This window comes from Elgaria multicarinata, chromosome 9, assembly GCF_023053635.1.
Source record: "Elgaria multicarinata webbii isolate HBS135686 ecotype San Diego chromosome 9, rElgMul1.1.pri, whole genome shotgun sequence".
Taxonomy (NCBI): domain Eukaryota; kingdom Metazoa; phylum Chordata; class Lepidosauria; order Squamata; family Anguidae; genus Elgaria; species Elgaria multicarinata.
In genome coordinates, this window is record NC_086179.1 from 4,947,738 (window position 1) to 4,960,888 (window position 13,151).

Genomic DNA, 13,151 nt, shown 5'->3' on the forward strand with positions numbered 1-13,151 from the left:
AGGAGGGCCAGGATCTCTTCTCGATCCTCCCAGAGTGCAGGACACGGAATCATGGGCTCAAATTACAGGAAGCCAGATTGTGGCTGGACATCTGGAAAAACTTCATTTATTTTATTTATTTATTTATTATACTTATATACCGCTCCCATAGCCAGGGCTCTCTGGGCGGTTTACAACGGTTCATGACTGTTAGAGCAGTGCGACAATGGAGCCAGTTACCTAGGGAGGTCGTGGGCTCTCCCACACTAGAGGCCTTCAAGAGGCAGCTGGACAGCCATCGGTCAGGGATGCTTTAAGGTGGATTCCTGCAATGAGCAGGGGGTTGGACTTGATGGCCTTATAGGCCCCTTCCAACTCTACTATTCTATGATTCTAGGATTCCTCTTGTGACTGTAAGCTCCCTGGGGCAGAGACATGCTTATTCTATGATTCTATGAAAAGCACATGTATGAGTTGTTGTCGGATGACGAGGGCTCAGCACACCACGGAACCTGGCACTACAGCTGAAGGGTGTTTAGGCTGTAATTGTGTTTTTACTCATTCTTATAAGACTAAAAGCAACGACCACACCCAAAGCCCAAACAAGAAATAATAGCCTGTTTCACCTTGTTCTATTGATTATATTTGTATACAGCCCTGTAGCTGAAACTCCCTGGGCGGTTCACAGAAATTAAAACAAAACAAAACTTTAAAATATTTTATTTATTTATTTATTTACATTTTTATACCGCCCAATAGCCAGAGCTCTTGTATAAAACCATTCACGTAAAGACAGATTACTCTAAAAGTGGACGTTTTTTTTTACGCGGCTGCCATAAGCCAACGGAAATTGATGCTGAAGCGTTTTATTGCTGAACAATAACGTTTTAGATTCAGGCTGAGACTGCTGTGTTTTTATGTATTATTACTGATGATGTTTTCTGCTGTCCTGGTCCATGACCAAAATAAATAAACTAAACTGGACATTAAGCAAATAGCACGCACAAAGACCTATATCTAAAACAATTTAAAAATCATCAGCCGGAGACAATCCAACACCTGATCAAAAAGACTCGTTAGGTCCACCAGTTTTAATTTGGTGCCAAAAAGGGACAATGTCGGTGCCAGGTGGACCTCATTAGGGAGATCATTCCATAAAGGGGGGCCATCACCGGGAAGGCCCTCTCCCTTGTTGCCGTGTTTCGTTACCTTTCTTTCCCCGACCATACCAGTTTCCAGACTTCTCTTGTTTTAATATCTGTTCCAACTATATATAATCTCACACACAGTTCATGTGGACTAAAGCAACACACTATACATGCAGCTGCTCTTGAAAAAAATCCAGTAACTTCCATCAGTCCAAAATGTTACTGCAAACTGTCATCAAGGGTGGGTTAGCCAATTCTGGGTCTTGTTTGACCTTCATTGGCTGTCCATTGATTTCCAGGCTCCACTGTACCTTTAAAACAGTGCTGCCCAACGCCCCCCCTCTGTCACCCCCCCCCCCCCCAGCTTGTGATCAGAACTTGGAAGTGAAAGGTTAATGTTATCCCTCTCTTATGGTGCAGTCATCTTGAAAATCTGGCAATTAATCTCTTTTTAAAACTGCAGCTGACACCAGTGGAAGTTTTTATAAAAACCTACGGGCCTTCAGCGTGGTGGCCCCCTTCCTCCGGAACGCCCTGCCTCTGGAGGTCAGGCTTCGCATTCCTTCTGGCGTCTCCTGAAAACGACGTTGTTCCAGGAAGCCTTCCCTTAACCACCAGCCATGGTTTATTTTGCACTTTTGTTTCTTTTAAAATGTACCTTTAATGTCTTTTTATTGTTTTTATTTTATTTTGTCCACCGCTCCGAAATTTTGAATGGGGATTGGTGTATAAGTAGTGTATAAATACTGAGCCAGGATGGTGTAGTAGCTAAAGTGTTGGACTGGAGTCGGGAGATCCGGGTTCTAGTCCCCACTCGGCCACGGAAACCCACTGGGTGACTTTGGGCCAGTCACAGCCTCTCAGCCCAACCTACCTCACAGGGTTGTTGTTGTGAGGATAACATGGAGAGGGGAAGGAGTATGTATGCCACCTTGGGTTCCTTGGAGGAAAAAAGGTGGGATATAAATGTAAATAATAATAATAATAATAATAATAATAATAATAATAATAATAATAATAATGATGATGAATAAATGAATAAATAAATGCTGAAGAGGTGTGGTGTGCAGTTTTGGCAGGCAGTGGTAGCTATAGTATAGGAAAGAAAGGAAAGGAAAGGAACCTCTCGTGCAAGCACTGAGTCATTACTGACTCTTGGTGGGACGCCAGCTTTCACTGACGTTTTCTTGGCAGGCCTTATAGCGGGGTGGTTTGCCGTTGCCTTCCCCGGCCGTTATTACCTTTCCCCCAGCTATCTGGGTACTCATTTTACCAACCTCGGGAGGATAGAAGGCTGAGTCGACCCGAGCCGGCTGCCTGAAACCAGCTTCCGCTGGGATCGAACTCAGGCCATGGGGAGAGTTTCAGCTGCAGAAACTGCTGCTTTACCGCTCTGCGCCACACGAGGCTCATTAGCTATAGTATAGAGGGAATGGTTAACCCTCGCCTTTCCATGTGCTGTGACACCATTTCCCCGCCCCCTGCCCATCTTCCTAGTAGAACAGATGGTCTGCATGGAGAGGTTCGATCTCCATGAAAAACTCCTGTCTGAAACCCTGGAGAGCTGCTGCCAGCCCATGTTGACAATACTGGGCTAGCTGGAGCGAGGGTCAGACTCTGCATAAAGCAATGTCCAATGATGTTATGTTAAAAAGAAAACTTACCCTTGTCTTCTACAGCGGTTCCACAATACGGCACCTACGATGAACACCAGTACTACTAAATGAGAAAGACAATTAAAGTTAATTGTTAGGTGTATGACAGTCTTCCTACACAGAATTCCCCAAGCAGGCATCCTCCTGATGAATTGGATTACAAGTCTACAACTCCCGGGCATAGTACATGAAAAATGAGTGGTCGTGGTTGGGTCACTCATGGAAGTTTGCGGGTCTTTTACATGACTTTGTCAAACTTCCAAAGTGTCTCCAATGCTCTTTCAGCTTTATTCCGCTTTTAAAACAATCGGAGATAAGGCGATAAGAAAGGTCAATGCGAGATGTCGGCAGTATGAAATGATGGCACTGAGCCTCTAGATGGCGCTGTATAATAAAACAGATAGAACAGTGCAGAGAAAGGAAGTTCTCAATTCAATTCCAATGTGTAAAAGAGCCCATCGTAATCCCAGAAAGAAACCAGAAGCAGGAAGCCCCGGTAAGAAGGTGGGATTTCAGCCTTGTGTGATTAACCTCTATCTCCTGTAGTGGAGGTAGCATATAGCTATCCAGGACTAGTAGCCATGGATAGCTTTCTCCTCCAGGAATTTCTCCGTTCCCCTTTTAAAGCCATCCAAATTGGTGGCCATCACTACATCTTGTGGTAGTGAGTTCCAAGATCAGATGACTTTGTACAATGCATACACTCGGAAGAATTCCTTACCTAGGATGGTGGGTACAATCCCGCCGTAAAGAGCGTCTGCACAAAAAGGAAAACAACAACGACGAATATTAAATATATAAAACATGTTGGGTCGTTCTTTTAGCGAGTAGGCATGCATAAACCCCAGCGGGTGTGTATTCTCTAGCTCCCAAGCATGTGCAAACATTTGGCATGGAGCACAGAAGTTGGTTTTGTGAGGTATCACTGTTGTTTGTTTTTTAAAAAATGAAGTTTCTAGCCCTTGTGGTTAGAAAATAGGTCTAAGGGTATATGAGAAATAAAATCTCAAAAGCCAGAGAGAAGTGGTCAGAAGCTAGCGACAGGGCTCTGCTGCACTGCTCGCTACTCCCTAGAATTCACACTTACATAATCAACTATGCAAAACATGCAAATATGCTTCATTTGCATAATTTATGTCATTGCAGCTGCTCTCTTGGATAAGATTTTTTTAAAAAAAGGATGTGTTTTTCATTTGAGTTCTGAGTTTAGACAGTTGTACACCCTCCTCCTACTCCACACAACTGCTTTGCTTCTAGAGTAGTGTTCCCCAACCTGGTGCCCTCCACATGGGTTGGACTACAACTCCCACAATCCCCCAGCCAGATTATGAGAGCTGCAGTCCAACACATCTGGAAATGTGCTAGGGAGCTGTTCCATTCACAGCCTGTTGCATGGAGAAGGCCGCACAGCAAGACCAGAAATGCAACCGCTTTATCGCAAAAACGCTTCTCTCTGCTCCGAGAAGTCTGCTCTTGTGAGTTTTACAAACGGAATCTGAACGGCAGTCAAAATAGCCATCCCCAGAGGTTTCGCACGATCCAAGAGGTGCACCCTAAGGCCTCGTGCAAGGTCACACGGGATGACAGAGGGCACTTGCTCTGTTTGCAAACCAGTTTCAATCCTGTTTCACTGTTGCAGCAGGAATGCAGATTTAAGGGTGTAAAACACAAAGGGATTGTGAAGAGCTCCAAAGGGGTCTCTCCAAGCTGGGAGAGTGAGCGTCCAAAGGGCAGATGGGGTTCAATGGAAGCAAGTGTAAGGTGATGCACGCTGGGGCAAAAAAACCCTACTTCAAGTATAACCTAATGGGATCTGAGCTGGTGGTGACCGAACAAGAAAGAGATCTTGGGATTGTGGTGGAAAAGCTCGACGAAAACGTCCACCCAGTGTGCGGCCGCTGTAAAGAAGGCAAACTCCATGTTAGGCATTATAAGAAAAGAAATGGAGAATAAAACGGCCAGTATCATACTGCCCTTATACAAATCTATGGTGCGACCACACTTCGAATACTGGGGTCTCTCTCTCAAAATACTGGAACCCGGTAGGGTCATCCCACGAAACTGATGGGTGGGAGATCCAGGACAAATAAAAGGAAGGACTTCTTCACACAGCGCATAGTTAAATTATGGAACTCACTACCACAAGATGTAGTGATGGCCACCAATTTGGATGGCTTCAAAAGGGGGTTGGATCAATTCCTGGAGGCAAAGGCTATCCATGGCTAATAGCCCTGATGGTTGTGTGCTGCCTCCAGTATTTGAGGCAGTATGCCTGTGTGCACCAGTTGCTGGGGAACATGGGTGGGAGGGTGCTGTTGCACCACGTCCTGCCTTGTTCATCCCTGGCCGATGGGTAGTTGGCCACTGTGTGAACAGAGTGCTGGACTAGATGGACCCTTGGTCTGATCCAGCATCAGGGCACTTCTTATATTCCTTGAAGCTTTCAAGGTCTGCTCCCAGCCTGCACATATGATTCCATGTGAGATGAATCACCCGGGGACCGATTCTGTATCAGGCCATTTCAGACTGCCCCAATCTGTACGAGATTCCAGCTGGACATCAGGAAAAACTTCCTGACTGTTAGAGCAGTACGACAATGGAATCAGTGACCTAGGGAGGTTGTGGGCTCTCCCACACTAGCGGCCTTCCAGAGGCAGCTGGACAACCATCTGTCAGGGATGCTTGAGGGTGGATTCCTGCACTGAGCAGGGGGTTGGACTCGATGGCCTTGTAGGCCCCTTCCAACTCTGCTATTCTATGATTCTATGATCTGTGCCACTTAGTGAGCCCAGTGACCTTGCAAAGGAGTCTGGGGTGCACCTCTGACTACACAGCCCTTCACCCGTTAACACAACCACCCCGGCAACTAACTGTGCCATCCCCAGTAGCAGCCCATATCGTAATGCTGCTGCAAAAAAGGCGGATATGATTATTGCAGCGCGACAGGTGCTGCGAACGACGACGACAATTGACAGTCAAGGCACAGATATGGGGCGCAGGCAGCGGGGAGCCAAACGGAAGCAGATGGGGAAGCTGTGACGGAGGGCAGCAGAAGCAGAAAGAGACATTCAGAAAATGGGGAAGGAAGGAAGGGATTGAGTGCTGAACAGACAGGAATCAAGGAGATCTGACGGGAAAGGAAAGGGGCGGCATGAGGTGGCGGTAATCTAACACAGGAGACTGATTCAACTTTTCCAGAGAATTGAAGTGGTGTAATAGAGGCACTGTGGCCTCTGGTGTCCTTTCCCCTCTCACTATTCCTTTTGTCATTTCATTGCGTTATATCATTGAGCGGGGGGTTGGACTTGATGACCTCATAGGCCCCTTCCAACTCTACTAATCTATGATTCTAGGGGGTGTAGAACCGGGGGCCAAAACTGCCCCCTCCCCAGGTGGCCCTATGCCTCTTTCTCTTCACCCCACCCCCCTTTCCCCAGACAACAAGTCATCGAAGCATAGAATAGTAGAGTTGGAAGGGGCCTATAAGGCCATCAAGTCCAACCCCCTGCTCATTGGGTCGTTTCCTGAAAGGCTTCCTTCCTGGCAGCCATAGGCGTGCGCAGCACATTACATTAGGGTGGTTAAAAGTGATCATTTATTGAATACTCAATCACTGTGCTCTACATCTAAGGCCCTCCTCCGAAGGAAGCTCGGAGGATGGCAACAAGGGAGAGGGCCTTTTCAGTGGTGGCCCCCCAATTATGGAACGATCTCCCCGACGAGGCTCGCCTGGCGCCAACGTTGTTATCTTTTCACCACCAGGTTAAGACCTTTCTCTTCTCCAAGGCATTTAACAACATGAGCCGGGTTTGTTTGTTTTTAATGGACCCCAGAATAGCTGTTTTTATAAGGGTACTGTGTTTTTAGGCTTTTTATGTTTTTAAAGTTTGTATATTTGTTTTTAATGTTTACTGTTTTTAACTTTTGTAAGCCGCCCAGAGAGCTTTGGCTATGGGGCGGTATATAAATGCAATAAATAAATAAATGAATAAAGGACATTATTTTTATTCATCTATTTATTAAACACTGACGCCCTAATCTGCGTTCGGCTTGCCTGACTGCAGGAGGGCCGTTGCAGGCGGGGCGGGAATGAGACGACGCTTCTCAAGCCTCAGCACCGGTGAGGCTTCGTGGTGACACTGGTCGGAGGAAGGGCTTACGAGGTGATTAGCCTTTGGGGGCCCTCATCCTGGCCTCTTTGAAGCACGGCGCGCACCAGGGGTGGTGGAAATGGAGCAGCCATAGGGCAGCTGGAAGACCATTCCTGCTGTGTCTGGATCCCCACTCAATGCCCCCCTCAATTTGGTGCTTATTGCGTGAGACATTAGGGTGTGCCCGGGCACACCTAGCACACCCCTTGGGCACACCTATGCCTGGCAGTAAGAACTTTATTTATTTATTACATTTCTATACCGCCCAAAAGCCGGAGCTCTCTGGGCAGTTCACAAAATCTACTGGCATTTGGGGTATTTTCGCCCAGCACTTTCTGCTTTTGGCCTCGCCCTTCCCTGGCAGGTCATCCCTGAAGATGCAATTCATCTCGGGTCTCAAGGTGTCGTACCCTGGGTTCCAAAGCCTCCCATCCAGGCACTTGACCAGAGCCAGACTTGCTTAGCTTCCAGACGGTGCATCAAGCACCTTTGGACCATGTCTTCAGACCATCTTCTGTGTTCCCAGGTTGTGCATGGTTATTTGGTGCGTCTGTGTCCACAGAAACGGCCCGACCGGAGGCAACCACAGGACAAATGGCACAGGGCTGTATGCTACCGGCTACGATGCCTCTTCTCATATTACGTTTGACTCACTTGGGACGCGATTGTCTGTCTCTGGCCTAAATGACACATTCAAAGCGGGATTCGCTGCTATGCAAAGGTTATCTGTCTCCGGGGGTGGGCAGGTGTCAGGATTATGGAATCTACTTTGGTTCTTTTTTCTTTTTAAATAGAAAACCGGCCAAGAGCCTTTCACTGGAGCCTGGTACAAAAGACGTACACTTGGAATTCAAGAATGTTCCGTCCAGGAATGCCAATACATGAACTGAATGGGATTTGGAGTCTTTCTACACCAAAACTCCATTTCAGGTTATCACTAAGTGTTTCCCCCCCTCTTTATTTCAGCATTTAGGGAGGGAATACATTAATACATTAGTGAGACCACATCACGCCAGTCCTTCTACAATTACATATAAAAATGTAATAAATAAATAAATAAATAAATACATTGGCTGCCAGTCCAGGTCCGGGCCCGATTCAAAGTGCTGGTATTGACATTCAAAGCCCTAAACGGCTTGGGGCCAGGTTATCTGAAGGAACGCCTCCTCCCTTATGTACCTGCCCGGACCCTAAGGTCATCCTCAGGGGTCCTTCTCCGTGAGCCCCTGCCAAAGGAAGTGAGGCAGGTGGCTACCAGGAGGAGGGCCTTCTCCGCTGTGGCACCCCGGCTGTGGAATGAGCTCCCCAGAAAGGTCCGCCTGGTGCCTACACTGTACTCCTTTCGTCGCTAGCTGAAGACCTTTTTATTTTCTCAGTATATTAACACCTAATTTAACTTAAATTTAAACTTTGCTGTTTTAATTCCATATTTTATCATTTTTTGCTGTGTGGTTTTATCCTGGTTGTGCTTTTTATATGGTATTTTGTATTTGTGTTTTTAGATGGTTGGTTGTTTTTATGCTCTTCATGGTTGTAATTTTTGTGAACCGCCCAGACAGCTTCGGCTATCGGGCGGTATAAAAATGTAATAAACAAATAAATAAATTTGTGGCTGCTATTATTAAACAGCTAGGAGTCAGAAATCCTTGCTCAATGATTATGAAAACCAAACATACCCTCTGCTCACCTCTTGCTGACCTTAACTACAAAGCTGCTGCATGACATTAGTTTATCTAGTTCAGTATTAGCTACACCAGGCGTGGGCAGAAGACAGATCTCCAGATGTTGGGGGCGTCAGCTCCCAGAAGCCCCTGCTGCATGGCCAATCATCAGGAATGCTGGGAGTTGAAGTCCGAAATAGCTGCAGATCTACTGTCTGCACAACCCCAAGTCTACTGAGCCATCCCACACCAGATGCTCTCCAGATGTGTTAGAGGGAGCTGTAGTCCAACACATCTGAAGGGCACCCGAGGTGGAGGGGAAGACTGGTCTGCATTGACATCGGGATGGCAGACATCTGAACCTACGTATGTCCAGTTTCTGCTAGGGTGATAAATCCTGATCTTTACCACTACAGACTATAAGAGGTGTGTTTGTATGACAAGAGTGAATGCTTATCCATATAGGTTTCCCCCCCTGCTTATAGAAAACTAGCATCTCCAGGAAAAGAGGTTCTAGTCTAGCTTCTCCCTGACACTCTCATTTTCTACATGCAGGGATTTTAATTTTTTTTTTTTGCATGGGGGAACATTTGATTGTACAAGCTCTTCCTGTCGGATGAAATTATCTAGCTGAGACCCATGGTGACTACTTCAGGGACAAAAAAAGTCTTGCTCTGAACGAAATTGACAGGTCTGACGTCTGAGACGTGATTATGATCAGGCTGCAGATGTTGCATTCTCCACCCCACCCAATCTTTTGAGAGGGAATCAGTTCAGAGGAGAAGGGCAAAGATATCACCGTGTTTGAAAGGCTGACGAACTGAGGAAAATAAGCAAGGAATGTCTTTTCCTAGAGAAAAGGCCGTACGGCAAACGGGGCTCTGGATGCATTTTGAAATATCTGAGATGCTGCCCAGAAGGATATGGGAAACAGATGTTACTGGGGTCCGGCCAAGGGGACATCATTGGAGCGGTAGGTGGGTGTCCCACAGTTTAATGCACCAGAGGATGAAAAAATAATGGGATTCTTGAGAGCATCTCTGGCTGGCTCTCAGTTGGAAAACAACGCTAGGACTAGATCGAACTTTGGTTTGATCTAGATCATGCTGAGGCTAGTTTCCTATGACGTTTAAGAACAGTTTCATAAGCTCCCTGGGACATTAACTCCAGAGTTTTGGGAATAGTCCAGACGTATCTGTCTGAGGTCACCAGGCACTTTGCTTCTGTGTGCGTGATGCCAAGTCAGGTTGCCAACTTCTGAATCGCAGGGATGCAGAAATACGGCCCTCCCCTTACGCACTAAACCATCCTGCTGTTCTCCTGACGGGCTGGACTGCGATTCCCAGCGTCCCTCAATCAGCAGGTTTCAGTGGGAAAGTGGCCTAGAAATATTTTAGATTTAAAAAGGGATTCTGAGAATTTAGTCTACCAGCAGAAGCTTAAAACCCTGCCTCTGTCACAATTCCTAATGAAGGTCTTCCCACCTTGGTTTCTTTTCTTTTTGTATGGAGTTGGGGAAGAAAAGCACAGATACCCGGCGCAACTGCACTGTTACAGGTGTGACATACAACAAAATGTTGCAACATAACAGCCTCATCTAATAGAAGCACTTCTGTTCAAGTAGGGTGACCCTATGGAAAGGAGGGCAGGGCTCCTGCATCTTTAACAGCCGTATAGAAAAGGGAATTTCAGCAGGTGCTGCAGGCGTACAAATGACACCTGCTGAGATTCCCTTTTCTACCCAACTGTTAAAGGTGCAGGAGCCCTGCCCTCCTTTCCATAGGGTCACTTAGTTCAAGGTTCCAGCCAGCCAGATCATTTCCTGCGGGATATTATAAGCTGTAAAGGGCCTTAAGCAAGCGTAGCCACTCCGCTACTGCCTGCCCCATTTTTCTTTTCCAACTGACACTCAAGATACTGTGGTCTCGGAAACCACTGAGCGTGCTCAATTCTCACTGGGCTGCTGTTCTTGCTTTTGGAGAAAGGGTTGCCTTTTCAGGTTTGTCTTCTTGAAAGACATTTTCTTTTATTTCTGCAAACCTCAGAGCCCTCTCACGCATGCTGAAACCTCCCTTTTGGTTCTCGGTGTCCCCATTTTGTTTTCAACGCTATCGGCACGGGAGCACCGAGTTCAGTATTAGCAGGTCCTGATGGATTGGGGAGAAAAGGGAAAAAAATATACTCCCCAAGTATATGAATCTGGCAGAAGAAAAGCATATGTATGTGGGAAATGCAGGACTATGGAGTCCGGAATAGTGCAGGAAATGTAATGAAATTAGGGCTGTGCAGGTCACCTTGGAGGCTGATCTGGAGCCCCTGAAACAGCCCCGATCCGCCTTGGGGGTTCCTGACTGGCCTCAGCGCCAAAGCCAAGGTGAAATTTGGACCCTCCAAGGCGACGTGGGAGTTTTTTGTCCCCACTTAACTAGTGCCTCTGCCGTCCATTGCCGCGGATGGTGGAGGCACCAGGTAAGCCCCCCTCCCCCCATTCCCCATTTACCTGCTCCACCGTCATCCTTGCATCCAGCGGCTTCCACTGCCACCGTTGCATAAGACCGGAAGTAAGCCGCGTGGCCTACTACCCATCTTATGCATTGGCGGCAGTGGAAGCCGCTGGACCCAAGGGCGGTGGACGGTGGAGGCAGGTAAGGAGACTGGTGGGCGGGTGGAGCTGCCTCCAAAGTGCCCCGAATCTTCAGAGCCAATTGGCTTCGGGCCACCTCGGACTTCGCCCGATCCGAATCATCCCGATCTGCTTTGGATTCGGGGTTTGGACCCGAGGCGGTGCACAGCCCTAAATGAAATGTGGCAAAAGAGTGTTAACGTGGACGTGCATGGGGGATAAGCAGGGCTTGATGGATGGTGGAGAAAGGGAAAAAAAAATATTCCCCAAGTATACGAATCTGGCAGAAGAAAAGCACATGTATACGGGAAATGCAGGACTCTGGACTCTAGAAGATTTTGGGACGACACATAACGTAATGTGACCAAAGAGTGTTAATGAGGACATGTCCTCAGAAGGCCGCAGCGATGACCGTAGTTGCTGGACTACGCCTGAAGACAAACCTGTTCGTTTCTGCAGAACGCTTGTATTGGATGGCGGTGTGGCATTCACTGTGGCGCCCGTAGGTGACACAGCCGTCGATCTGTTTCCTGCTGTAGGGACCGCGCTAGTCTGGGCCTGTGAGGCTTGTGGGCTGCCTCTTTGGGGCAGTGTTTGGCTTTCGGTGGCCGAGACAACGGAAGAAGTGCCAACCTCGGTAGCTGCAGTTGGTGGCACGGCAGGTGTACCCGACGACGGTTTGGCAGTCCCGTACGGTGCCCTGGCAGGGCCTGCGGCTGGTTGTGAGGTGGCCTCGCTTCCGTATGGGTGTAGGGAGACCACGGATGGGTTTACACCAGTAGCCTTTGGAGTTTCTGGTGTGGAGGTCTCTGCTTCTACAACATGGTAAGTACAATTTCTTAGGCAAATGGCAGGGACGTGCTTGGAAGTTGTTTTGAGTTTAGTTACTGAATCAAGATATCAGCATCCTGGGGGGGATCCGCACGTCGTTCCCAGAGCGGTTCTATGCGACCCCAGAGCACCCCGAAAACGATAGTCTGACTTCCCTGTAAAAGAAACGAGGAAGAGCCATCCATGCCGCCGCCGCCGAGGAGAGTTCTCCGCCGGAGAGGAGAGCTCGGCAAAAAAAGGCGGGGTAGAGAGCTTCTTCCGCTCTTCACCCCACCTTCTTTTGCCGAGCTCTCCTCTCCGGCGGAGAGCTCTCCTCGTCGGCGGCAGCGGTGGCATGGACGGCTCTTCCTCGTTTCTTTTACAGGGAAGTCAGACTATTGTTTTCGGGGTGCTCTGGGGTCGCATAGAAGCGCTCCGGGAGCGACGTGCGGATCCCTCCTTGGTCCTCAAACTGTCCCTATCAGTACATGTTCTACTGAACATCAGGCCCAAATGCAGACACCCACACCCAGAGGTTTTGCTTGGACATATCTATCAAAGCATCACGCTGTTATTATGATTATTTTTTTAAAAAGGATGACCTTGTAACCACCAAACTTTGAATTTATTTATTACATTTATATACCACGGCACCCCATAGCCGAAGCTCTCTGAGCAGCTTGCAAAGGTTAAAAACAGTGAACATTAAAACCAAATATACAAAATTTTTAAACCATCAAAAGCATAAAAACCACAAACTTTGGTCATCCTTTTAAAACATTTTTTAGCATGATGCTTTAATATGCCCTCCAACGTTTCTTTACTGTCTTTCTTGTGCTGTGTCTTCTGCCGTACTTTTGTAAGAATTACAAATGAAAATTAAAATCAAGTCAAACACTTCCTCCTGTAATCCTTAATCCTGACCTACTGTATTATTATTATTGTTGTTGTTGTTGTTGTTGCATTTATATCCCACCTTTTTTCCTCCAAGGCGGTGTACATAATGCTCTTCCTCCTCTCCATTTTATCCTCACAACAACAACCCTGTGAGGTAGGTTGGGCTGAGAGTCTGTGACTGGCCCAAAGTCACCCAGTGGATTTCCAGGGTCAAGTGGAGACTAGAA

The 13,151-nt window shown here is 47.4% G+C and overlaps 1 protein-coding gene across 1 annotated transcript in view; it reads right to left on the reverse strand.

The window, feature by feature from the left end:
• IL15RA (interleukin 15 receptor subunit alpha) overlaps positions 1-13,151 on the reverse strand; it is a 45,288-nt gene that overhangs the window by 11,439 nt on the left and 20,698 nt on the right. Inside the window, exons 4-5 of the mRNA XM_063134633.1 lie at positions 3,504-3,539; positions 2,792-2,846 (exon numbers count right to left, since the gene is read on the reverse strand). Of these exons, the coding sequence (XP_062990703.1) occupies positions 2,792-2,846; positions 3,504-3,539 (91 nt within the window). The remainder of the gene's footprint in view (positions 1-2,791; positions 2,847-3,503; positions 3,540-13,151) is intronic.